Source organism: Besnoitia besnoiti, chromosome VI (genome assembly GCF_002563875.1).
Source record: "Besnoitia besnoiti strain Bb-Ger1 chromosome VI, whole genome shotgun sequence".
NCBI classification, from domain to species: Eukaryota; Apicomplexa; class Conoidasida; order Eucoccidiorida; family Sarcocystidae; genus Besnoitia; species Besnoitia besnoiti.
This window is the reverse complement of record NC_042361.1, coordinates 613532-639659: the sequence shown is the minus strand read 5'-3', so window position 1 is coordinate 639659 and position 26128 is coordinate 613532. Positions and strand designations below refer to the sequence as shown.

The following is a 26128-nucleotide window of genomic DNA, read 5'->3' as shown; positions in this document are numbered from 1 at the left end:
TCGTCACTCGTCTTTTACCACATCTCTTGTTTTTCGCTCGTGCTTTTCAGCTGCGTGGTTTGTCTCTTCTTATCATCTAGAGCGGACGCGGCGGCAACGCGGCACACGCGTCCGCTTCGCGACTTGACAAGCGATCGATGAAGAAGCACGAAACGGTGCCTCTTCTGCTTGCCGCTCTGTCATTTGTTCCGTTTGGAGCCCCTTCCTGCCGCTCACCTCCGTTTCTTTCCAGCTTCGGCTGGTGTATGTTTGGGCTCTTCTTTTGGTGCCCTACATCTTTGCCGCGCGTGAAAGCGGCAAGACGTGAACGACTCTGCGGGTCGAATCACATTGTGGAAAGAAAATCGCGCGCAGGGCCTCAGGGGAACTCTCTCCTTTTCTTCCGCTTTCTCAGCAGGTCTGAAGAATCAGACCGTGTTCATGCTGCAGTGGATGGAAAATCCAGGCGTGTATGTTCGCTCGAGGTGCCGGACGGGGAACCGATTCACAAACGAAGGGGGTTTCCTCGCTTCTTGCATCTTGACATGTCTCGGGTCTGCGTTGTCGCTCACATGAGCCGGTGCTTCTCTGCAAAGGTTCGGTGCTTTCAGATTTTCCGTGGGCTTTTATCCCCGCGTGCGTGTTTTAAGAATGTCTGAGTGACGAAAGGTTTCACCCGTTGGAGAACGTTGCGCCGGCCTGTTTGTCTCCTCAGGTCTCCCGGGGCCCTCGACAATTTTGCGTCCTTGTCTTGCTCTTGCGCTGCTTTTTTTTCTTTTGTTTTTGTTTTGGGGATTCACACCGGCAGAGGAATGGATGGTAAAACACGCAGAGAGAGAGGAAGAAGAGAAGGGAACGTGCTCCTCCTTCGCTCTCTTCTGCTTCTCGAATCTCACTCTGTGGACCCTCGTGTCGTGTTTTCTCTCCATTCTCTTGGATATCTGTCGTCCGCTGCGGAGGTGCTTGCCAACCCTTCCTCTTCACCTCCTCATCCTTCGTCTCTCTCTTGTTCAGCTTCTCCTCGTTCTCTGTCATCTCTATGGAGTGTGCCACCGGCGAGCTCGCGCCTGCGCGGCGCGTGCTTGGAGTCGGTTCGCCGTCTCCTTGCGACTGAACGGACGAAGGAGACAGCGGCGCTGGCGGCTTTAGCCACGTATGATCTTCCGGCCTCTAGCAGCAGGAAGCCGCCCGCTCACTGGGGCTGGTCCGCGGAGAATCTCCTCGATGATTTCGGCCTCGAAGACGGCGACTCCAACGTCGTCTTTGCTTCAGACTCCACGGCTAGCGACCCTGAGGAGGCGTCCCGGGGGAGTCACGGTTTGCGCGGGGGGGGAAGGCAGAAGGGTCGTCTAGCGGCGCAACAGACGGAGCAGGAAGCTGCGCACAAGCCCAACGCACGTCGCCGCATACGTCCGCTGGTCGCGCGCGCGTTCCAGACGACCACAGCGTTGGGACTTTAGACGCGTGCGCCTGCGACCAGGGGCGAGACTCACCCAGCGGCAACTCAGAGCCGTGTGTCCTTCTCGCGTCTGTCTACGTCACGACCGCCTCCAAGAAAGGACGCGGTCGGAAGAAGAAGCCGAGCGTTGTTGGGATCGATTTCGAGGCGCGCCTCGTGCCTCTGCACCACAGGTAGGCAGGCGGGGACTCGAGAGTCTTGGTGTTTGACGTCCCGATTGACTCGGCGCTTTGGCCTCTTCCCTTCTCCAGTCGTTGCGTGTGTGCACTCAAGAGTCACGGCGCATCGGCGGCCATGTGCGTCCTCCGCACGTTCCGCTGCGTGCCTTTGCGTAGCGCGGACTCGAACACCTGCTGGATGTCGTCACGCGCAGTTGTTCACACGTCATGCAATCCGCCGACCACCGTGCCTGACTGTGCGCACACGGCTCCTGGCTGTGTATACACATATTATATACATACATATACATGCCTGCTTCAAATACAAAAAATGGGGACATCCCGTTCTGCAGCAAACGTGTGCGTGTCGCGTGCAGCTCCAGGCGGCGTCTCTTGGTTCTTCGCCTGCGACTGTCTGACGTGCAATGCTCTGCGCTGCTGAGCTCTCTCCGAATGTCTTGCTCATGCGTGCTCTTTTTGTTCAGCGCCTCGGGAGGCTTTGCGCATGTCAGCGTCGGGCTCTGCGGCATCAGGGGGCTGCCCCCTTCGTTCTGTCTGCAAGCGCAAGAAGTGATCTCACGCACATCTGCGCTCTTCGCGCCTTTGCCTTTCTCCGCGCTTTGCGCGTACGCGGCTCCAGACGGAGAGCCTGGAAGCCGCCAGCAGCGGGGCGCCGCAGTCACTCAGCAGCGACGTGACGGCGGTGCCCCGCAGCTCGCACGCGAGGCAAGCGCAGCTCAGCGTCCACGCGAGGCGGCGGACAACGTGGGAGACACGAAGCGGAGGACAGGCGAGGGGGGCGAGCCTGATGAGGAGCTGGAGCGCGAAGCGATCTTTGGCGCGAGTCTGGAGATTGTCCAAAAGATCCTGAGAACTGCAGCAGCTGTAGAGACGCTGCTGCTCGCGGGGCACGGCGCGCAGGGGGGGCAGGCCCCCTCAGGCGACACGACCAGCATCGCTCTCGGGGACGCCCCGATCTTGAAGGCGCCCGCGAAGATGACGTTCACCGCCTCTTCATGCGCCTGGTGACCAGGTTTCTCTGTGTGTGGGCAGAGGAGTCCCGCAGGGGTGAAGGCGGCTGCGCGTCGCCACCTGATGAATCCATTTCTCGGGGTGATGCAGGGGGGACAGAGGAACGGGAAGTCTTCGAGGCGAAGGAGAAGAAGAAAGGCCGACACCGCGTCTCTTTTGTAGCCGCTCCAGCGGACGGAGCCAGCGCACCCTCGTCCCTCGGAAGGCGCGCCCCTTCGGGTCCGTCGACTCGGGAGACGAACCGCCAGGCTGAGGGCGAGCGAAACCCATCGCTCGCAAACGCCTCGTCGGCCGCGGGAAGTTCTGGCGCGGAGAAGCGGCAGGGGAAAGCCGAGAACGGAGTCTTTGCGCGCGACTCGCCGCATGAGCTCACACGGGCGGCGAACGGAAGCAATGTGCTCTGGAAGCGAGAGCTGCAGCGAGACTCAGAAGCATGCACGCATTCAGTGGGGGGGAGTGGTGGAGCCGAAAGCGGAAGTATCGAGGACGACCGTACGGCGTCTCCAGGTGCGATAGTCGAAGCGCCCGCTTCTCGTGCGCGGGCGGCATCTGCTGTTGCCTCCCGCTCCGCGTCAGTCCTTTCTTCTTCGCCTGCGCCTCGTGCGCAAAGGCCTCGCCAACCCGCAGCTGGGCTAGGTTCTCAGGCGTTGTCGGGAGACGCGGGCGGGAGCTGCTGGGGCCCTGTCGGAGGGAGCGGGATGCGTCAACAGCTCTCTGGAGCGACAGCGATGGTGCAGGCGAGCCGCGCGTCTACACACACGCCCATGCTGTCTTCGCAGGGAGGAAACGTGTCGCACAAAGCAGTTGAAATGGCGTCTTCTGCTTCCGGTCCAGAGGCGTCGGCGACCAGCCATCAAGGAAGCCTTGCACGCCTGTCTCCGCCTAACCTGTCTGACTCAGGACCTGCGCGACGAGGCGGCGACGGCAGCCATAGTGAAGGCGCTTCCCTATTCGCGGGCCTCGCAGCTCAGCAGCATGGAGTCCCGGTGTCGCCAGCGCATCTTAGTGATTTACGCCAACACCTCGCTGGTCGCGGCGTCTCCGATGCGCCTGTGATAGCAGAGTGGTACGCGGCACGCAGCGATCGGCATGCGCTAGACACGGTGAAGTGCGGGCACAGCGACCTGCAGGAAGTAGGCGACGCTGCAGAGGCGCGCGGCGACAGAGAGGGAAGCGAATCAACGCTGGCCGCCAGAGGACGCCCTGACGTTGCGCATGGAGGCGATAGATATATGCAAGGGCAGTGCGCCGCCGCGGGTGAAACGGAGACTGTGCTGGATATTATTCATGAGGAGGGCGGAGACGAAGACTTACAAGGTGCGAGGGGAGGGACCTGCGAGCGGTCCAGAGAGGGGCGGTGTTGCGAGACCATGCCTTCGCAGAACGAAAGAGACAATGGCGCAGCGCACGCCGAACTCAGAGGGCAGAGCTCGATTCGCGAGTTGCAGGACCCAGCGAATAAGGCCGACGAAGAAAATGGAGAGGGAACTGAAAAGGCGAAGGCAGAGGGCGAGGCGCTGCGTGGACCTGAACCAGGCAGATGTTCAGCCGCCGAAATGCCCCGGCACGGGCGAGGCGCCCGACGCGAGGTCAGAGACGATATTGATACAGCAGAGAAAGGAAAGAGGAAAACAGAGGAGGCGACGGCTAGCCGCTACCAAACTGAGTTTATTGAGCTCCAGCAACTCGGGTCAGGAGGCTTCGGCAGTGTGACGAAGGTAAGCATCGACGCGCGAAATCATTGAAGGGGAGGTGCGGGCCGGGGGGGGGAGGCAGGAAGCGTCTTGACGGGGAGGGACAGGCCGACGGCTGCACTTGGAGTAAGCGAGGCGGAAAGAGCGTCTGCGGTCGAGCAGCGGCGCTCACGAGACTGGTCATGCTGGCATGTAGCCGACGAGACTCTAGACATGCCACCATGCAGCGTCGCTCCGAGTGGCTGTGCCCCGGAGTGATAGGTTGACGCCGGGCGAGCATCTGGGCCGCGCAGAGCTTTGACAGCGTGCGAGGCGCTTCGATACCAAACGAAGGGTGGCACCGGGGAGCTCGAACCGCTCGCGAGAAGATGCGGCAACGTGCCAGAACGTGAAAGTTTCTGGCAGGGAGTCATGCAAAGTTTTTGTCAAACCACGGGGAGTCTGGGATGTGAGAAGGCGCGAGATAACAGGCGAGAGAAATGCGCGTATCAGCCTCTTGAGAGAACGGGCGTGTGCGCGGGAAGAGGACGCGGGTGTGGCTGTGTACAGGTGCCTGATATCCGCCCGCAGGATGGAGCACTGAATAGATTTATGAGTTTTTGGTTCGGAGTGCGGGCCTACAGAGCTAGGTCGAGGGAAGGGGAGCAGCGCATGAGCAGAAGCCTAGAGGCTGAATGCCCTTTGCATGGGTGTGATCGACAGCTGTGTGCATCTGTCTGCGAGTGCTGAGAGTGCATGCGCCCTAGCGTGTAGACGGGCAAGACGGCGAGGTGCCCAAGGCGTTTTTATTCCTCGTGGCGTTTCGAGGATCGGGTTTGAGCGCCGATTTATCTGGGCCTTTAGCGGTGAGCACCTGTCTAGAGCATCCAAACTCCTCGTTCATCTTCCTCTCGAGGGCCTTTTCTCGTAGCCTCAATCCTCCGGATAGTTGAGTCGCGCGCGAATCGGCCACTGCAGCTCGGAGTCTCGAGCTGCGCTACGTTGCTCACAGAGTCACATGCATGCCCGCAGCGTTGCATGCGTGCTCTGGTACTCACGAGCCTCGGTGCAGCCGCGCCGCACGTTTCCACGACTCTCCCCGAAGCGCTTTACTCGTGCACTGGCATTCGCGTGGGACACGCGAGGAGGCTGACTGCCTCCCACGCGACGCGGCCCTGCCTGGCCGCGGCCGCCGATGCAGCGAAAGTCGCGACTCATAGTTTCGTAGACATCTGCATGCATTCCTACCTAGACATGAATACATTTGTATTTCTGTGCACAACGTTGTGGTGGTGAGTTCGGTGTGAGTCGCTGTCGTCTGCGCCTGAGCCGTCCGGATCTCCTCCTCTGGCGGTTGGCGTGAGGGCGAGCTTCTGCCCCGCCACCCAAGCCTGCCGGACGGTCACAAGCGAGTCTCCTTCCTTTCGTTTCCTGGTACTGCGCGCGCGGGCGAGTCGCCGACTCCACAGGCTCGCGGCGTTTTTATGTGACGCGCAGGTGGCCTGCTCGCTTGGGCCTCTTTGCTGGCTGCAGCTTCTTTGGAGGACTCCCTCGGTTGGACGTCGGTGTGCAGGGAGCTGTGCCCGTCCTGTCTGGCGGGTTACATGCGGCTGCTCAGCGTCGGCGGCTGCTCAGCGTCGGCGCCTGCTTGACATGAAGTTTTTTTCCGACGTGTGAATACCACACGAAGCTCCTGATTTCATCGGGCCAAGGCCGCACAGGCGCCACGCCTCGCGTGCGCCACGGCAGAGCCGAAGCCAACTGCGTCGCGTCTTCATGCTTCCTCCAGGCCGTCAAAGGCGGGCACTGACGAGTGCACTCATATTTGTAGGCTTGCATGTAAATGCTAAAGCCGCGGCGGAGAGAGGAAACAGGCGAAGCCTGTTCTGTCGCGCGAGATGGCATAGAGTCGAATTACACGTGGAAGAAAAGGAATTGGGGTAGAGGCATGTCAGCGCGTTGAGGCTACACTGCCTCGCGCGGGTGTCAATTCCTGCTTCTCGTGGCTGTTGGTTCCCCCATATACTGGCGACCTCCTGGGTGCATCAAAATCGCCTCGCCACGTAGAGTGCCGTTGTCTGAATGCTCTGTTCCATCGTGGCGCTAGCTGCAGGACATTCCGGACAAGCAGATGAGCGTTTTCTTGAGGTCGACTCGGTATGTGCATATTTACCACTGTATACTTTTATCTGGGGCGCATGCGTATATGTATATAGATGTATGCATTCGCGCGGGGGCCTCTGCGCGTTGTTGAGCAGAGTCCCGGCATGGTGGTCGGTTGCGTCGGGGACCGCCTGTAAACCTGCATGCGCTTTCTGTGTGGGGGAGAGAGACGGAGTTGAGAAAGGCGGGGCGCGTCCGCAGCTGCTTCGATGCAGCTGCGCAGGGGACTCCCTCCCCTTCGCCCGCCTTGCCAGTATGTGAAGACGGGCGAGTGGAGACAAACGTATGAAACAGCGTGGCGCAGCTCGGCCGCGCGGTACATATCAGATTCAGTGATGGCTCATACTTCTCCGTTTTGCGCTTCTGTCTTGTCTTCTCTCTCTCCCTCTCTCCATCCGCGAATCCCACGTTCCTTGGTCTACGCGTCCCCACTCGGCTCCTCCTCATCGCGCCCGCAACGCCTGCTCGTCGGCCGTCGTTTTTCATCGTCGCGAACTTCGCTGGGCGCCCTGATTTCTGTCTCCTTGTGTGTGGACTGGGATGCTGTCGTTTGGTTTCTTTGTTCTGCGCTCCGTGTTCTCTTGGTTTGTGTTCACTCCTTTCGCGTCCGCCGGCCGGCCTCGCCGCGCATGACGTCTCGTTCCCTTCTGTTCCTTCCTGCTGTGTCTCTCTGTGTTCCTTCCTGCGTGCCCGGGCCGCTTCATCCCTGCAGGTTCGCCAACGTCAAGGCGGAGGCCTTTTTGCGGTCAAGCGCATTCCGCTGCTGGCTGCGCGTCCGCGGCGGCGGCAGCCCTCATTCCCGCTCTCGGCTCCGCGCAGAGAGAGAGGCCTGTCGCCGCTCGACGGCGCCAGGCCCGGCTACGGCCTCACTTTGTCGGGCCGCGGCGGGCGCCGCGAAGACCCGGAGCGCGACCGGGGCGCGGCGCGCAGCTTCTCTGAGCACCGCGGGGAGGACGAGAAGTGTCTGGCGGACTGTCCGATTTCCGGCAGAGACCGGACGCCTGCGCAGCTGGCCCTGTGGGCTGGCGGAGTCCACGCGCAGAAGCGCGACCTCGAGGCGCGGAAGAAACGGGCGGGCATCCGGGCGCGCAGCTCCGACGGTTGTGAAGAGAGGCGAGGCCGCGGCGAGGAGCCGCGAATCAGAAACGAAGTCGAGGGCCTTCCGGGCGCCAGGGGGGCAGGGCGGGGACGCTGCGGATTCGAGGGACGCAGAGACGACGAGGGCTTTGAGGACTCCGACGCAGACACCGCAATATCGTACATGGCAGAAGCGACAGTGCTCGCGAAGCTGAACCACAAGGTAAGGGAGACACAGGTCTTCAAGGCAGTTGCCACTCTCGGCGGCCACTCACCCCGGGCCGCTGAGACTCAGTTAGAATCGGGTTCGCCTTCTCCGAGGGGAGCGGCCGCGTAAGCCGGTTGCGCTCCCCGGGGGCCCCGGTCGGGGACAGCGTTCGACGACAGGCTCATGCACGCCCGCATTCCCTCATTCGGACCGACGTGGCTCCGCGTACTTGTAGGCGGCGTTCGTGTGAGCCTCTGCATGTTTTGTGTGTCGTGTGTTTGCTTGAAAAAGACCGATGTCTGTCTTTCGTTATTCATGCGGGGAGGACGTTGCTGTGCTGATGGGCGCTGTTTTGTGTTTGCCAGCACGTTGTGCGGTACTACGACGCGTGGCTGGAAAGCACGCCCGCACCGCCTGAGGCCTCAGAGGCTTCGGCGGGCAGGCGAGAGGAGGCGTGGAACGGAGAAGACAAGCAGCCGACTACGTGTCTTTTCATTCTGATGGAGTATTGCCCTGGGCGCACCTTGCGCGAGGCGATCGATTCTGGTCTCCTGCAGCTGCCCGCGCGCCGAGAACGGCGCGTTCGCAGAAGGGACAAACCGAAGGCCGGCGAGGGCGGTGCCCCAGTAGCGGCCGCAGAGGAGTCAGAGGTGGGCGACGGAGGCGGACCTGCGTCCCCAGGCGACCCAAGGCGGCCGGGCTCTGCGGCACTGCGTGCGGCTGCCTCGCGGCCCGCGGGCGAGGAAGGCGAGAGTCCAACCGCTGAGCCACCGGCGCACACCGGGCTGGACGACGAGGATTGCGAAGAAGACGACAGCGATGAGGAGGACGAGGAGGCGGAAGAAGCACGCCGACGCGCAGCTGAGATGGGCCTTCACGGACTCAAGTGGAGGCTAACCCGAGACCTGGTCGGGGGCGTCGCGTACATGCACTCGCTCGGCGTCATCCACCGCGACCTCAAACCGAGCAACATCTTCCTCAAGGCCGAACACGGCAGGCTCTGTGTCAAGGTAACTCTCATCAAGGGTGCACACACACCAATCCATATACACACATCTGCAGCGGTGGTCGGCTGCCTTCCACGCCAACATTCATATATATATATATACATAGTTTGGAGTTTAGGTGTATAATTATACATATATATATGCATATGCCTGACGATCAACTGAGGCAGCTGCTAGAAAGTGAAGCTTTCTCCATTGAACGTCGATGGATGCCGTACGCACGACCATGTATTGCGAGTTCTGGTGTGGGATTAGCACAAGCCGCACTACGTCTGAGGGAATCACTCAAGTTCTATTTGCGTGATTCTCGCAACCAGCACGTACACCTTACCCTCACTTGCGTTTGTCATTCGTCCGAGCCACCAAGAGATATAACCCTGTTGCACGTGACCACATGCCATTTCTATTTATGCAATTATAACTATATCTCTCTATTTAGATATATATATATATATATGTATATATATGAACCGTCATGTATGCAGTTGTGGTGTGTGTCGCGTTTTTTGTGCAGATTGGCGACTTCGGGTTGATGACGACTGTCTTAAAGGGCGGACAGTCTTCGTTGAGCGCGGAGCGTGCGCGGTGCTTCTCGTCTTCTCCGTCTCACGGCCGTGGGAGCTCGGAGAATCTTCACCATGCCACCACGCCAACGACGCCACGCTCGCGAACCGCTTCTTCGTTCTCGTCTCACGGCGTCTGCTGCGACGTGAAGCCGGAATTCCAGAATGCGTCGCTTCCGCCTCTGCAGCGCCTGCCGCTCCTGCTCTCAATGGCCTCGCTCCCGGGCTCCCACGTCACAAGCAACACGCCCTCCCTGCGGCTCTCCGCTGGCGTTGGAACAGTCTACTACATGGCGCCTGAGCAAGCGACAGGCTCGCGGTAGGGCAGGAATCAGCATGCGCGAGGTATTTGACCTGCTTGCTACAACCAGCTTTTTATGTATATGAGTACATACGCACATACTCATGTATATATTGGTCCTGGCCGTCGCTGTTCATCGACGTGTTGTGCGTAGGTACGACCAGAAGGCGGATATCTTTTCGCTGGGTGTTGTTCTCTTTGAGCTGTGGGCGCCTCCGTTCACGACGGCGATGGAGCGCGCGTCGGTATTGGGGCAGCTGACCCTGAACCACGAGCAGCAGCTCCACGCGTTGCTGCCGCGTGGAGGGGCTCGCGCGGGTGACGTTCACGCGGTGCCGGCTCCTGGGGACGGAGCTCGAGGCGCCGAAGGCCGCGAGGATGCCGGTGGAAACGCCTTGCCGCCAGCGCCCGCCCTGCGGCCGCGCCAGCAGCGCCGCCGACAGCAGCGCGAACTTGTGCGCCTTCAGCGCACGGAGCAGGGCGAACAGGCCGAGCGAAAGCCGCACGCGCACAAGGCTGAGAGCGCCTCCTCGCCCGCCCAGCCTGCGCGGGGGGCCGGCAAGGCGCCGTGGGCTCCCCCGGCGGTCGCCGCGCCCGCAGCGTCGCCGCCTTTGTCGGTTCCGCCGTTCGACGCCTTGGCCTTTCTGCGGCGCCACGTGCCCGCTGAGGTCGCGCCCCTGATGCTGGCGATGATTCAGCAGGACCCTGACCGCCGGCCGGCGGCAGATGCTTTGCTAGCAGACGACATTCTCCTCCCGCTGGAGCTCAGCCAGGCGCTGCCCTCCGAGGCAGTGAACCAGTGCGAGAGGAACGTCCTGCGCTCCTTCGCCCTCGGGCACGCGGACGCGGACACCGAAGACGATGACCCTCTCCTCGCTGCGCGCCGGGAGCGCCGCCGCGGGAAGGAGGCGACAAGCAGTAAGAAGGCACCGTGTGCCACTCCCGGCGAAGGCAAAGCCGATACGGCAGGCAGCAGGCGAGTCCGGGAGTCGTCGCAGCCTGAGGCGGGCGATGCGGACCCCCGTGCCCGCGGTGCAGACCCGGAGGACGAGGAGGAGGGCGACGCTGAGAAAGGATCCCTGAGGTGGCGGGCGAGGAGCGCTAGCCACGACGGAGACCAAGCAGGTGGCAAGCAGAAACGAAAAGACGGGCGAGGCAGAGGCGGCGGGGGGTTCGACGGTGACGACGGGGACCGTCTTCCTCGTCTCGGCGGAGCGAACGAACGTCACGAGGGAGACTGGCAGCGCGAGAAGGACGCCCGCGGCGGGGCGCGAAAAGGGCTCCATCCGGACGCGGCCTTGAGGGAGGAGACCGATATCGTCAGCGACTGCGTCAGCGCGCCCTCCAGGGGCATCGGACTCCGAGAGGAGCCCAAGGAGAAGAAGAAAGAAAAAAAGAAGAAGCGAGCTGCAGAGCGAGGAGACGAGGTGCGACTCCTCGAGATCGGGAGGACCCGAGGAACTGATGCATCCGAGTCAGGAGACTTTGTTTGCGCGGACGTGGGCGAGTTCGACGTCGGCGACGAGAGGCGCGGAGGAGGGAGGGCGGTGAAAAAGGGAGAAGAAGACCGAAAGGTCGCTTTGAAGACCCTGCCCTCCCAAATGCATCCGTTTAAACTCATCTACGATGTCATTGCCTCTTACCCGTTCTCGAATGAAGCCGTCCAGGTCATGGCCACGCTCTTGAATCGTCACGAGGACGAAGCGGCGCTTCACCAGTTTCTGCTCCTAAAGCGCTCGCTCGCTTCCGAGGTGAGGAGTCTAGGTTCGAGAGTCCTCACGATGTTGCCTCCCCACGGGGGCGGCCGCATGCAAGTCTGCGTCTCAGGTGTGTCAGGCGGCGGAGAGGTTCAGGTTTGGTGTGGCTTTAGCTGCCTCTGTCTCGCAGGGGTGCGTTTTTCCAGTCGGAGGGGGCAGACTTCCTCGACCGTGACCTGGTCTCATCTCCCTCTTCTATAAATATGTGCGTGCACGTCTAATGGTAGGGTGTCAAGCTGCGACTGCTTTTCTGCTTTTCTTCAGCACGTTCTGCTCTACCGAATCCAGCAGTTCACGCGGGGCTTGATTCGGCAGCACTGCGCGACGTGTTTCGAACGTCGTGGGGCGACGCAAATGTCCCTTCCAGTTTTTCTTCCGCTCACGGGCAGACTCGCAGGCAGCCTGAGTTCGATCCGTCGGTTGCTGCGGCACTCCAAATTGATTTTCGACCTGAAGGGAAAGCAGGACGACTTGCAGCGGAAAGCCGACGACGCGCTTCAGAAAAAAAAGGGCCTTCTCGGCAAGCGCCTCCCGGCCGGCGCACTCGACTCCGACGGCAAAGGCGGCGGGCTCGATCTGGCGGGCCCCCCGGAGGGCGCGCAACAGAGTGAGGCAGTGGCTCTCGAGCGCAGCACTCCCGAGCTGAACGCAGGTTCATAGGGCGGTCCCGGTGGGGCGTGTGGATATCACTAGCTCTAGGATGTTGCAGCGGCCACTTTGGCATTCTGTGTAGGCAGTGAGGGCTACACCCATCCATGCGTCTGTCTCTCGGGCCATTCAGAAACAAGATGGAGATTCCGCCGCGGCATGTCCAGAATATATATATATATATATATATATATATATATATATATAAGCCTAAACCCTACATATATATATTTATAGACGAGGCTGCTTACGCCCGACCGGTCCTAATGGGTTAGTTGTTCGCGTTTTTTGCTTTGGTTGTCTGCAGCGTCGAAGCAACGCGCGACCTCGGGCACCACTCCGTCTTCGTCGGGTTATCCCTCGTCTACGCCGTCTGCGTTCTCGTCGTTCTTCTCCTCCTCGTTTTCCTCCGCGGGGCACGCGGCTTCGGCGGCGGCTTCGTATGCGCTCTTGGAGAGTCAGGGCGTGCCGCCGCCGCACTTGTTTGCGACGTCGCTGTTCCGGCCGTTTCTGGTCCCGCCGCAGCCGTTTCTGCCGGCGTTTAGCGCGCCTCAGACCTCGGCGGCGTCCTCGTTTTCTTTTTCGCTCCCCTTCGACTGTCTACCGATCCACACGGCTGTGGCGCCGGCGGCGGCGGGAGTCTGCACGCCCGACGCTGGGGCGGCCGCGGCGGCCGCGACAGTCGAAGAACTGCTGACGGCCGAGCATTTCTCGTCGCCAGGGAAGGGCGTCGTGTTGCTCTTGGATGCCGCAGCCACGCCGCTCATTCTCCCGTTTTCGCTCTTCCACGGCGCCGCCGCCGAGGCCGCCGGTAAGGCTGACCACAATGCACACGGGGGGCTGCCCGTTGTGCAGCGCAGGTGGGCGTTCGGGCCGACCTACATCAAGGCGGACTGCATTGGCGGGCGCCCGTCCCGCCTGCCGCCCGCGCGCGGCCCGCGCGAAGACCGCGAGGGCAACGAGGACGAGGGGCGCGCCGGAGAGAGCCGCAAGTCGAAGAAGAGCGGACGAGAGGTCGACGACGCAGCGGCCGCGTGCGGCGGCGTCGGCATGGCGGGATGCGTGCGCTGCAGGAGGATGAAGATCGGCGCCTCGGGGGACAAAGGCGCGTCGTGCTTCTTCCCGGGCGACGAGAAGCGAAGCAGGCGCGCAGCGCGCGGGCAGGGGAGCAGCGCCCAGCCGTGCAAGGCGGAGGAGGACGCATCCTGGTCGCTCGCCGCTTCCTCGACTTCGTTCGCGCCACACGAAGTCTACGCGGCCCTCTACGACTTGGTTGTCGACCTCGACGCGTTCCGGAACTGGGACGAAGAGTTCGGTGAGTGCTTCGCGGTGTGTGGCGAAGACGCGGTGCCGCCTAGGCGCCGTGGAGAGAAGGACCGCGACCAACTGGAGAGCAAGCATCCCGGCAAGTCGCTCATCCCAGGCGCATTTTTCGACGCCGAAGTCGTCAGCGCAGCCGCGGACGTCCTCGCGCCGCTCGCGATGGTCTCCGCGGCAGACGCAGGGAGTCAGACAGCCGGCACCCGCCTGCTGCTGGTATGGACGCTCGCCGACCTTCTGCCGACGATTCTGCAGCACCTGATCCTGGTGAGCTCCAAGGCAGATTGAAAACACAGACGATCGCCTCGGAGCGGGCGCGCGGTACTGTGAGTTGCTTCCGCCGACTGCCTAGCAGACAGAGTACGACTCTGGCATGGGGGAGGAAGCGAATCCGCGGCCCTAGCGCACGAGGCCGCAGATTGCAGATATTGCCTGCTAGATCTGCGCATGCGGCAAGCGTGCTTGACCGGAGTCGAGCGCCTCTGTCTGTTCGGAGGCTCGCGACTGGGTGCCTTGAAAACGCCTTTTTGTGGTGCTTGTGTCAGATCCCCGAAGACCGGGTGCGCTTCTTCACGAGCTGGCTTCGGGTGCAAGCGAAGAGCGGGACGCTGACGAAGGCGGCTCTCCAGGCGCATCTGCGGGCAGTTTTTCTCTACTCTGACGACAGCGTCGTGGCGGCCGCCGGCGCCGGGGGCGGCTGCAGCGACTTGCTCGCCCCTGCGACCGCTGGGGGCGGCGCGGCCGAGGCGGACGACGGCGCGAGCGCGGGCGTAGAGGAGGGCGAGGGCGGCAGCAGGAGCGCCGAAGACGAGGAACGGATTCTCCTTCAGCTGCTGCAGAAAGAACGAGACGAAAACTTTGTGCGACAACAAGCTGAAGTCCTGTGGACTCTGCTCGGGATCCACGGGTAAGCCGTGCGGCTGAGCGAGCCTGGTGCATTGCGAGGAAGTCGTCGTCCATAGGGCGCAGCTTGATATTGTCTAGCAAGGCGTCGATGCGTGTAGGCTTTCTGCGGAATGCGCTTACGCCTACACGCCGTGTTGGGTGGCGGCGGCGTATAACTCGTTACCTCCGTTTAGATTCCTCGCTCGTCTGCGGCTTTGCATGTACCGTGCACGCGAGCGAGAGCGACATCAAGACGCGTCGCCTTCACGTTTGCCCGCGCGCCGTGGTTGACAGATGTTAACGCCGTCTTCTTCGCCGGGAGCACACGTGGGCGCCTTCGGCACTCCCGTTCGATGTTTGCGATTCTGTTTCCTCCGCAGCGAGACACCGGAAGACACCATCACGAAGCTGGTCGCGTTTGTTCTCTCGATGGACCGCAGCTACGAGGACTCGCTGGCGCTCCTCGCCCAGAGCGACCCGAGTTTGTCTTCGTTTGAGAAGCATCTTGGGCCGTTGGGGGCGTTTTCGCTGGACGGGCGCGGCGAGCTGGACGACGCGCATGCACAGCGGCGGGGTCGCAGCGCTTCCCACGACGCGCCGCTGGTCGCCTCGTTCTCCTCGCTCTCCTCGCCTATCCTACAGCAGCTGCGGCTCCTGCGGGTCCAGCAGCAGCTCCTCTCGCAGATCGAGGGCTTCCCCCCCGAGCAGCAGCGCTTCGACCTGTTCCTGCCGTTTGACACGGCGCAGTACGCCCACGGTCTAGTCTTTTACATCCTCGGGGCTTCGATCGCGCGGGCCGCTTCGACGACTCCTGGCGGCGGAGGCGGCGGAGGCGGAGCCGCCAGTGGCCTCGGCGGTTCCGCGGGGAACCTTGTGAACGCGTCATTTCTGTCGACTTACTCTGCGGGATTTCCGAACGAGAAGACAGCGGCTTTCGCAGGCGCCCGCGATGGTGGGCAGGCCGCGTCCGCTTCCTCGCTCCACGGTGGCGTGCCGAGGGGCGGCAGCGCAAACCTCGACGGCGGGCGCCCAGGGGCCCCGCACGCCACGCTCCACCACGGGCCCTCAACGCGGCACTCTAAAGCCGGAGGGTCGGCTGCGGCCTCGAAGCACGCGGCGTCGCAGCAGGCGTTGCTCGCGCTGCGCTTCGCCTCGCAGCAAATGCGCGAAGTCCTGGCCTGCGGCGGCCGCTACGATGCTCTCCTCGAGGAGGTCAGGATGCAGGGCATCGGCGAGGACGGGGACCGCGCCCGGGGCGGGGCCGACCTGGGGCCTGTCGGGCGCGAAGGCGGCGCTGCCCGCGACAAACGCAGGAGAAACATGTCTGTCTCTGGCGTGGAACTCGCGGCTGAGTGCATAGGAAAGCGGTTGCTTCTCCTGGGGCAGCAGGATCCCACGCGCCTCGTCTTCTCCGACGACGTCCACAGGAGCGCCTCGCTGGCCGCGTCCGCTCTCGGCGTGTCGTCACCAGGGTCTGTTGCGTTCCCCTCGCCTTTTTCGCCCTTTGCCTTCCGGGAAGGCGAGCGAACAGGCGACGCGCGAGCGCAGGCCGCGCTCCTGGAGACTGGGGGCGCCTCGGGGGCGGCGTCACTGGCGACGAAGCACGAGGTGAACTCGCACTTGGCTGGGCATCCCTCGTCCTCCTTCGCCTCTGGCGCCGTATCGGCCGCAGGCGGCCCGGCGGCGCTCGCTGCCGCAGGGGGTGAAGGTGCTTTGCACGCGGGCGCCGGGAGCCCGTACGATTCGTCGACCTTCCGCGGAAATCTGCGTTCTCAATCCCTCGCCGGCCACTTTGCGCTCTCCGGCGCGACGGCGTCGGACCAGCGGGAGGGCAGGGCGTCGCTGAGCGCGACCGGGAGTGGCGGGGCCTTCGCGTGCGCTGCCGGCGGAGGCGGGGACGGTCGCGAACGCGAGGGCCGCGAGTTCGACGGGCGGAGCTTCGGCAACGTGAGTCGCGTGCGCAGCATCTCTGGCGGCCACGAGGAGCGGAAGCTCGCGGGGGTCCTCGAGTCGGCGCGGCGCATAGGAGTCAGCCTCAAGCAGCTTTTCTACGGGGCGCCCAAGTGGTCCAACAAACCGGAAGTCCTCATCTGCGTCGTATGCCAGCCTCACCCGGAGCGCGGACAGCTGCTCCCCTCAGCCAGCAAAGCAGGCGGAGATGCCGAGACCAAACAGAGACGAGACGGGGCCAGGGCGGAGGCCTTCCTCGCCACCAAGGCCTACGAGCTGCGCATGCGGCTGCTGCGCACGGGAGTCACGGTGAGACGGCAGAAACAGAAGCGCGAGCTTTGGCCAGGCGCTCGGCGGAACGAAACGCCGCGGAGGAAAGACGATGTATGGAGGAGGAGGCGGGTTGAGGAGACGAAACGAGTCTCCAGACCCTGAGACGGCCCATGTTACTCCGAGGCAAGCGGATGGTGCAGTGTGTGCCGTGCGGCATCCCACACTGGAGAAGCGCTTCTGTTCTAGCACGCACCTGTATATATATATATATATATATGTTTAAATATCTGCAACAATGTGCGTGACTTTCCGTACTTATTCTGTTTTTCAGTGCGAGATCCGCTGGATATCTTCCGCGGAGCGGCAGCGTCTCAAGCGTCCAGTCCGGCGGCAGGCCTGGAACGCCGCGACGCATCGGCCTTCGTCCGCAGGCGCGGCTTCGTCACCGAACGCGCCGGCGTCCCGAGACCTTCTCCAATGGATTCTGTTCTTAGCGTCGTCGGCGTCGTCTCTGAGCTCCATGGCGCCGTCCGCGTCGGGCGCGGGGACGCGTGCACCCTCTGTTGCGTCGTCGGGCGACGGCGAAGCCCGTGAGCGGCGGGAAGACGCCCAAGCAGCGGTGGCGGACTGCGGAGCGCGCAGCAAGTTGTTCGCGCTTCTGCAGGAGGCTGTGGCGGCGACGGAAGGCCAGCGAATGCCCGCGCCTCGCCCCAGTCGAGCCGAGGATGACGTCCAACTGGTGAACGACCTTGACCTCCACATACACATCGAGCACCTCGCTGGCGACGACGCGAGTCAGGTACGTCGGATGTGTCGCGACTGGCTGCACCGGGCGGGTCTGCCACTTTTTCCGGGGCAAGTCCTTCTGTCCCGCTGCGCATGCAGCCGTAGATCCGGCTGGGCATGTGCAGATGCGGCGGTTTGTGCGGCTGGCTCGTCAACAGGCTCGCGTGGTGTTTCCTGTGGGCGCATGGATCTGCATGCACGTCTTGACTAATGCGCCTGCACGACGGAGAGGAACGGCAGCCAGGGAGTGTTTGTTAAAAATGGGTGAAAATCCGCGTTCAACGTGAGAGCCCTGTTTCACTTTTGTTGTTTTTTTTTTGCAGGACTTGCGCTCCGTGGACGACGCTGTGGCTTCCCTGGCGACGGCCGTCGGCGCCGTCAGGCCTTGCCGAGGCGACGCTGCAGCTTCAAACGAGAAGCTAGGCTGCGCGCGCTTGTAGACGTTTTCCGGTACATGTATATGTATACATATACTTATATATATGTATATAATCATATATAGCTACATATATATATGCATACGTGCATGCATTGTGCCATAGGGTGGGGTGTGCAAGTCCGTCTATGTGCATCCGAGTGTATGTGGAACCAAGGCTGCTTATGGCTGATGAGCCGTGTCCGCAGGCAGCATGTGTGTAAAGACCAGAGTTCGAGATGCTGAGAGAAGGTGTTTGGTCTTTTCTAGTGCGGCGTGTGCTCGAACGCAGAGAAGCGGCGGTGAATCGTTCTACATGAGTTTTGTGGAAGGAGGCGGAACTTAGTCGCCATCTGATTTCCTTGTGAAGCGACCGAACCTTGTCCGCGCGCATGGCGAGTCGTTTTACGATCTCCACTTGCTTTGTTTTTGATGCGGCCGAATGTCGTGTTTCGGCCTGGCGTCGGGGCAAGGCATCGCGATGCGGTTTTGGGTTCGCGCGTTCATTCGGAAAGCGCAATAGAGGAAAGCGAGGGGGAGACACAGGCACCCGGGGGGGGGGGGGCGGGGGACAAGAGGCCGGATCCTGTATTCAAGCAGAGGCTTTGGCGTTTTAAAGGAGGTGAATAGGGGCGCTGCACGTGGACGTGAGGTGGTCGATAAGCAGAGCCGACAAAGCCAAGAGGCATCCCTGCGCGCGGCGCGTCGTTTGAGTTTTTCCCGACACGATTTCTGGTCAGCCACTCCGTGGCGGGGGCCTTTGGCCAGGCGGGAGCGCCTGGCTGCGAAGTCTGATGCAGCGATCGGCAAAAGGAATCTGCCCGTGCAGAGCGTCCTGCGTGTGCGCAGCGGCAGCCGGGATTCCCAGCGGGACGGTTGTTGTCGTGTTGTCTGGCGGGAGATAAAACAGACGAAGGACGGTCTGCAGATCGTCGGTTTCCGTGTATTGTTTCTTCTGTTCGCCCGTGTCTCCCTCTCTGTCGGGGATGCATCGAAACGAGCGAAGGAGAGATCGGGATAGAGAGGGACGTCTCGGGCCGGGTGGTCGCCTTCGTGTTTGTAGGGCTTCGCGAGGCCCGGGGCCTCTGTGGGTTTTGTTTCTAAGGGGAAGACACGCTGTAGACCGGCGCGTCGTGGTTCATCCTGTTGGCTGTTCATGGGGTTGTTGAGGTCCAGGCAGACAAGGGAATGCAGCGGTCAGTGGTCACTGGCGTGTGAACCGGGAGCTGCAGGCGGTGGAAGCCTTACCGCAGATGCAACAGACAACAATCGAAAAGCCGAATAAAGAAATTTCTGCTCTTCGCTCTTCGCCAAGCAGGCAGAGTCCTGAACCGCGGCTGACACTCGTGAAGAGGCACACGGCTCCTCCCCAGAGGAGGAAGGGCTTGCACGCGTGCGCAGCTTATATACCTGTAGGTACATAGCAAGATCCATACACTGACACGCAGGAATTGATAGATAGGCCGTATGACACGCTTCCATACTAACTGTTGAGTTCTATTGGATGCCTCAAGCCGTGCAGGCGACAGATTCAGTCGACCGACTCCACAGTCTGGCGCCCGTCAATCGTCCGCGCTCCAGGGAAGAAACGGATGCCGCCAGAGGCGAACCAGGTCTGTGTGTGGGTGAATGGCAGCTATGTAGGTCGTCATCACTCGTGGTTCGTGTGTAGCAGAAGATAGTATTTCGAGTGCTTCGGGTTTTCTGTCCGCCATTCTGTAGTCTTACGTGACGTCTCGCCTCGCGTTCGATTTCCGTCCGTATCATGCGAGGGTCCCAAACAGTAAGTCTGCGTCAGCAAACTGTCTTCATGAAACGCCTCTGCTTCATCTAGTATCCTAGTAGTAGACGTAATCTCGATGTTTAAAATGGCATTCCTGTCTGGGATTCACATGCGCTACAGTCACACCGTCGGGGCCCATGCGTCCTAGTGTTGCAGCCCCGTCTGGCACGAAGACACCACACATTCCCACGGTAAAATCTCACGCATTCCTCGAGGTTTTCATATCCAATGCAGTGAGCAGAGGCCACTGATGGCTCCCACGTGTACACAGATGTCAACTGTCGGTGCGCGATTTAGAAAGCTACACGCAGTCCCAGAGTATGCACTTGAGGGCGAAGAGGCGCCCGCTTACAGCCACCTCATTCCGAGGGTCTTCGCAGATGCAGGGAAGAGAGTCCCATGCCAACAAACACAAGAGGACATCTGGTCGGTCGAAACTTACAAGGATTCTCCACCACGTCCTGTCCCGGATGCAGTGCGTCGGCAGAAAATGCATATACTCGGTTGGCCTCGCGCCAGCAGCTTAGCGCCAGCTGGCCCAGAAAAGGAACTCTGACGGCCTTTTTCACGTTGCCGCTATCAGTCCTCGCGTAGTGTTTTTTCTGCTCGAGTGTACGTGACAGGATGGGGGCGAAGAGCGCTGGCGACTACACAAGAGAAGGCGTCGCCGCCGTCGTGTGCAAGGTCGTTTTGATGCGTGCCTTACAGCCACGCCGTCGCGGTTTTACCTAAGCGTTTACCAGAGGGGAGTGGCATATATTTTTCTGTTTGTATCTGGCGGAAGGAAACCCGTGTGAAGCGCTCTCGATTTCGCACACCGATTCTTCCGAGTTGCTTCATAATGCTGGGGCATGCGCTAACTCTTCGACGCGTGCATGCATCATCACGCGAAACAAACGCGATACGCAAATGCGATTGGTCAGCGACTCTCAAGTTTCCTCCCGTTTCTGGCGACGGAACTCTTTGTATGAGTCTCGTTCTTTCTTGGCGCCGTGGAATAAGGCTTTCCCTTTTTCACTTCCACCGCCTCCTGGGATCTCCGCTCCTAAAGGGGCACTCTCCAGGTGAATCTGTCTGTATCTTTCTGTTCCAGTCGTACCTCTTCGCTCCAAATGAGAACTTGTAATTCCAAACTATCTCTGCCCTGTGTTTTTTACGCTCGATTCAGCTGTCTGTTGCGTACAGGCCCCCGTTGAGCGGACGCCCTCGTAGTAAGTTTTCTCATCCCCCCTGCGGCCTCGCCTGTCGCGCCAGAAGACGCTTCCGGCGCTCTTTCGTCGCAGGAACCCTTTTTTCTCGGCTTCTTCCCACATGGTGACCGGCATATGAGACGCTCATCATCGCCTCTGCGTCTCAGGCGAGACGTCCTCTTCCTTCCTCTCTCCTCTATGTTCAGTTTCTTCTAAGCCTGTGTTTCCGACGCCCCCTTCCTCGGGGTTTCTCCTCTTTCGGCGTGTTGGCCTTCTTTCGAAACTAAGTTGGGGCGACGCCACCTAGAGAGCTGTCCTGCCCTCGACTATTCTAAGTGACAGGCTGCTGTTGAACGTGCCGCAGCAGTCTTTATCCTTCGCCTACCCGAGCCTCAGCGTCTCTTCTCGGCGGCGCTATGCTGCCGCATCAGCTCAAGCGCGCCGTCGCGGAGGCACAGGCCCATGCGGCGGCTCAGCGGGACAGCGGTGAGGCCACAGGCGAGACCTTGAGTGCGGGAGAGGCCGACAGGCTTCGCCAACTTCAAAAAGACCGCGCACAACTTCAGCTGCGGAAACTGCAGGTACGCAACCACGGAGTCTGAGATAACACTATGTGCAGTCGACGCGCATGTCCTTGCACAAATGGAGGGAGGAATATCTTTTTGACATTTAGACAGAGAATGGTGCTCCCCGCATACAAGCCGTGTGGCCCAGGTGTAGGTACAGCAACGCAGCGATACGCGTTCGGTGTGTGTCGCCTCATGCAAGCATCCGTTTTTGCGGGTGTTTGAGGCCCGTGCGTGGTTTTTCGGTTTTATGGTTTTATTGCCTTCTGTCGAGCCCGTGTATCTTCTTCGTGGGCGGGAGAGCGGTTTTCTATGCGGCGTCATCTCCTTTCATCGGGGCGGTACCCGTCTGTGGTTCCAGGCGGATGCAGGGTTGATTTCCAAGCAGGCGGCGGTGGTCGCCGCGGCGGGCCTGGAGTGGCTCTATGACGACCCTAAGGGCAAAGAGGTGCAGGAGGCCCAGCGCGAGGCGTATCTGCTGGGCAAGCCGATCGAGGCGCCCTCCGCGCCGTCCGCCGCGAGCTCGCGCGCCGAGCAGATCGCGGCGGGGGGTGCGGGTTCGCAGGCGCGAGGAAGGGGCGACGTGAGCTCGGCCTCGTTGTTTCTGCCTGAGAAGTCTCTTCTGCGCGCGAGCGACGACACGCTTCGGAAGCTGCGGGAAGACCCCTTGTTCCTCATAAAGCAGGCTGAAATCACGCAGAAGAAACTCAAGGAAGCGAACCCCCTGTGGCGCCAGCGAGAGGAGGAGCGACGCGACCGCGAGCGGCGCCACGAAGAGGAGAAACAGAGGAAGCGCCAGCGCAAACGCGAAAAGAAAGATACCAAAAAGAAGAGAAAACTCTTGCGGAAGGAGGAGAAGGGAAGCCGCCTCGAGGAGGAGGAGCGGTGGAGAGAGAGGGGGCGGAGACACCGAGCAGACGACGGAGACCAGGACAGGTTTAGACGCGAGAGAGAAAGAAGCCGGTACGATGAGGAGGGAAACGGAGACTACAGAGGGGGCAGGGACCCGCGGACGCGGGTGCGAAGTGTCGAGAGACGAAGCAGACGCGACGCGGCCGCATCCAGAGAGCGACCCGAGTGGAGAGTCACGCGAGACCGCTCCAGGGGTCGACGCGAGAGGCAGGATGGCCGCTACGCCTCGCGGACGGCACGGGAGAGATCCTGGAGCGAGGAAAGGAGACTGTCGCGGGGAGAGGGGCGAGGACGACCCACAAGAGGCTCCTCCGCCTCGTCAAGAGACTCCAACCTCGCCGGTGACGAAAGACGCAAGCGAATCAGACGCGCTCACCGCAGAGATGGTCGCTCCTTCTCGTCCTTCTCTTCGTCCTCGTCTTCGTCCTCGTCCTCGTCTTCCCCGTCACCAGAGCGGTCGCGACGGCCACCGACGCCTCCAGAGGCTCCGGTGGACGTGAAGCACGAAGCTGGGGCTGCGAGCGCGGAACCGTGTCTAAGTCAAGTTAAACGGGAGCGAGCATCCCTATCTGGAAGCCCGCCTGTGGCAGCCTCGAGTCCGTCCTTTTCGTCTGCAGCAGGGCGTTCCGCGCCCGACAGGGACGGGGTGAAGCAGGAACCTCGGCGCGTGTACGGGCCCGCGAGGCCCCAGGTCGAGGCCGTGCAGGCCGAGGCGTTCGGCGTAACCGACGACATCGCGCCTCCCGACGCCATCCAGGAGAAGGCCAGAAAGATTCAGGAGCAGAAAGAGGCGCAACAGGCAGCGTAAGCGGTGAACGGGGCAGGCGAAAGACGTAGTGAGGACCCCGAAACGCAGGGTGCCCCCCTTGAGGATGCGGATGCGGCGCCGGTCGATCTCTTTTGATTTGTGGCTGCACATTCTTGCTCTCCGACGGACGTCACCGCGTCCCACTGCCCGGCATGCGGCTCGGTTGGCGCACTCGCGCCGGTGGTGCTTCGTGCATTGTTTTTGGCGCATGGGCTTAAGAGCAGGCTCCTGCGATGAGGCAAAAAGCGCCTCTCTCGCCGGAGGCGGGAGAGTCGCAGAGCAGTTCACTGTGAGCCTGTCTTTCCAAATTTGCGTGTGCCTCGGTTTTGAAGCGCCTCGTCACTGGGCTTCGGATGGTGTGCGACTGCGTGATGCAGGGCCCTGGCAGCTCGTAACGTGGCGATCGACCAAGCCGTCAAAGAGCGACGCGAGAGAGAAGAGAGAAAGAAGAGGGAGGGAGGAGAACAGGGCCAAAGCGGCCGGCCGGACGAAGGCGACAAGCTCGAGCAAATGAGGGAAGAAGGCAGACGGTGAGGAGTTTCAGAGGAAGACTGAGAACGAAGCAAACACTGACATGGGGATGGGACACGAGGATCGCGAAGGTACAAATCCAGAGTTGTCGAGCGGAAGAGAATGTAGAAAGCAGGGCAGAATCGAGTGGCGCGTGGAGAGTGGTACCACCGCGTGTAGGGTGTAGTGTGCGAATGCTGCGTGACCGTGGTTTTGGGAGAGTGTATGTTTGGGTTTAGATTTTTCATATATAGGCGTACTGAAATATGCGCGTGTTGGTGTTAGTGGAAGATGCAACGCGACCGTGTCCACAGTTGCTGCGGGCCGGTAGGGTGAGGGCCCAAGTACGCGTCGACGGCTTGCGGGGTTTAGATTTAGCCAGGAGGCCTCTCAGAGGGGCCTCTCTCAGAGAAGGACGTGAATACAGATTTTTCATGTTTATTTTCATGCGGGCGCCTCGTTCGCAGTCACGAGATGAACAAGGCGCGGAAGCACGAGCTGCTGGCGATGAAGGACGCGTTTCAGGCTCAGTTGGAAGAAACGTGGCGAGTCAACACCGAGGTGAGGACTGTAACTCAAAGACTCGTGCTTTTCCTGCTTTCCTTGCCCGGCACGTGGCGTATTCTATTCTGTGGTCGCGTGTGGAGGAAGCGTGCGGAGGATGAGATGGCTCCAGGATTTGCGCGAATCTCAACTTTTGTGCGTTCTGTGCCCTCGGTGCTGATTGCAGGGCGGGGACTTCTTCAACTCAATTCAGCGACAAGCGTTCGTGAGCGAAGGACGGACCGTGGAGGACTTCCTACAAAGGCGCCGAGCGCGAAGAAGAAAAGGCGCAAACGATGATGATATTCTCGCGACGAATGTGGAGCAACGCTGAGAGAAAATCTTGACCATTGGCGTTTCGTTGTCGGGTCAAAGCAGAGTTTTTTCGGTTTATTATTCACTCACGATGCTGTGTCCTCTCTCATTCCTTGCTAGGGTTCTACAAGTAACTTGTGGGTTGCAGGGTGCCCAGGGCGCGCGGCAGTTGAACGCAGTCGATCGCGTCAGGTCGAATCCGGCCGAAAACTTTAGAGTCGCAAATACGCAAAAATTAAAACACGCCGACGCAGGGGTGTTTCTCACGCTTCCTTTGTGAATGGCAGTGATGCAGAAGTGTGGCATGCGGGGGAGCAGAGGCTGGCTGCTCTGGATTTCTGGGGAAGCGGACGACACGAGACGACGTGGAACTGAAGCGATCATTTAGGATTCACGCCACAGGTTCCCCTGATAGGGAGTCGCGCGTAATCACCAAACGAATGCTTACCGCAGACCGTCTTCTGTAGTTTTGCTCAGTTCCTCGTTGTCTCCTGTAGCGGGCGCAGCTCAGGGGACCGCGTAGTAGCGAGTTCCGAAACTCATCTCTCAAGTGAATGACAGAATTCACTCGCTGTTGCAGCTCCGCACCGGAAATCCTGTCGCTTGTGCAAACATCCAGTTTCGCGTATAAATGGCGAATGTGCACCATTCTCGTCTGTTTTGTAGCCGTCACGCGTCCAACACCCCGCAGTCCCTGGAATACGCTTCGGCTGTTTGAGCGCTAGGATACTGATTTTGTAACCTTACTAGACGAGTACCATCGTGCGTCACCGATACTGTGCATCCAGAAAAACACGACCACAGCTGTTTAGCGACACTCTGCCACTTGTATCATGGAGGAGTCAATGTTCTTGGTTAGAGCGCCCAGACCTCTGCGCGTCTGATCTCGAGTACTTTAAGCTGGTGTATACCAGCAAACTCGCCCTGGGTCTCATCTGGCGGCACGCACGTGAAATGGACCGTTACGAAAAGCCGTTTAAAGTTGTTTTTCCGCATCTCTCCCTGTGCAATTAGGGAAAATTACTTTGGTTCGCCGACTGCATTTTTTCCGCTTACCAATGCTAGCCGTTTGGGCGCGCCGTGTAAGCAACCCGCGATTCCCCTGGGATTCCCACTCCCGCCTTCGCTGCAAACTGCGAAGCCCATGAAACGTTTGTAACTGCATATGTGCAGCTTTATACGGCTGTGGCAGCAGTTGTAGCTAAAGCAGACGGTCGTTGCTTGACCTTCCGCCTTTCCGGGTTTTCTGTTCCACTGTAATACTACGAGACTGGCTGCCGTTGGTGTGGGCTGCCAGACTCTGACTAGTAAACAGCGTATGCTACGCCGCGTCGCAACCTGTGTGGACACATTTTCTCCTCGCTCATTCTGTGGCGGCTGCAGATCACGACGCCACCGTCAGCACGCAGGAAGACCTCTCAAAATCGATTATCGTTATGGGGTGTCGCTGGGCAAAGAAAGCAAATCGCCACCGACTGGGGGGCGTCTCTGTTCATAAGGCCACCGTAAACCCTAAAGTGTTGCCCGCTGCATCGACCACGAAACGTTCTGAGACGCGGCTGAGAGCGACTTGGCATTCTGTGTTGGCCAGCTGACGCATCGGTCAATCTCGATGCTCTTGTACTTCTAGCAGTATTTTGGAGTCCCAGCGAATGCAAGTGTACCGGGGTGCCATGCGGTAGATTTGGTGGTCGCCTATTCCAGCTGAGAACCCTTGTAGCTGATAGTGCCTCTTCGAAACGCCCTTTGGCTTTTGTGTCAGCAACAGCTCGAACGCCATGGGTGCACAGTGAAAGCTTGATCATTTTTCTGACGGGATCGTTAGCTTCACATGGTGTCAATCGTGT

General features: G+C 60.6%; 2 protein-coding genes across 2 annotated transcripts; both read left to right on the top strand.

Annotated features, from left to right (window-relative positions):
- Positions 1-791: 791 nt before the first annotated feature.
- Positions 792-17679, top strand: BESB_065160 (uncharacterized protein; the record flags this gene model as incomplete). The annotated part of the gene is made up of 14 exons (XM_029364911.1): positions 792-1290; positions 1416-1611; positions 2082-2597; positions 2663-4346; positions 7177-7764; positions 8115-8759; positions 9271-9638; positions 9775-11371; positions 11642-12029; positions 12333-13612; positions 13891-14252; positions 14611-16489; positions 16785-17252; positions 17563-17679. 14 exons carry the CDS (start codon positions 792-794, stop codon positions 17677-17679), a joined length of 10587 nt encoding a protein of 3528 aa, XP_029218494.1.
- Positions 17680-21043: 3364 nt separating this feature from the next.
- BESB_065150 (uncharacterized protein) lies at positions 21044-24300 on the top strand (the record flags this gene model as incomplete). The annotated part of the gene is made up of 5 exons (XM_029364910.1): positions 21044-21208; positions 21555-22909; positions 23291-23443; positions 23891-23984; positions 24154-24300. 5 exons carry the CDS (start codon positions 21044-21046, stop codon positions 24298-24300), a joined length of 1914 nt encoding a protein of 637 aa, XP_029218493.1.
- Positions 24301-26128: the final 1828 nt, after the last annotated feature.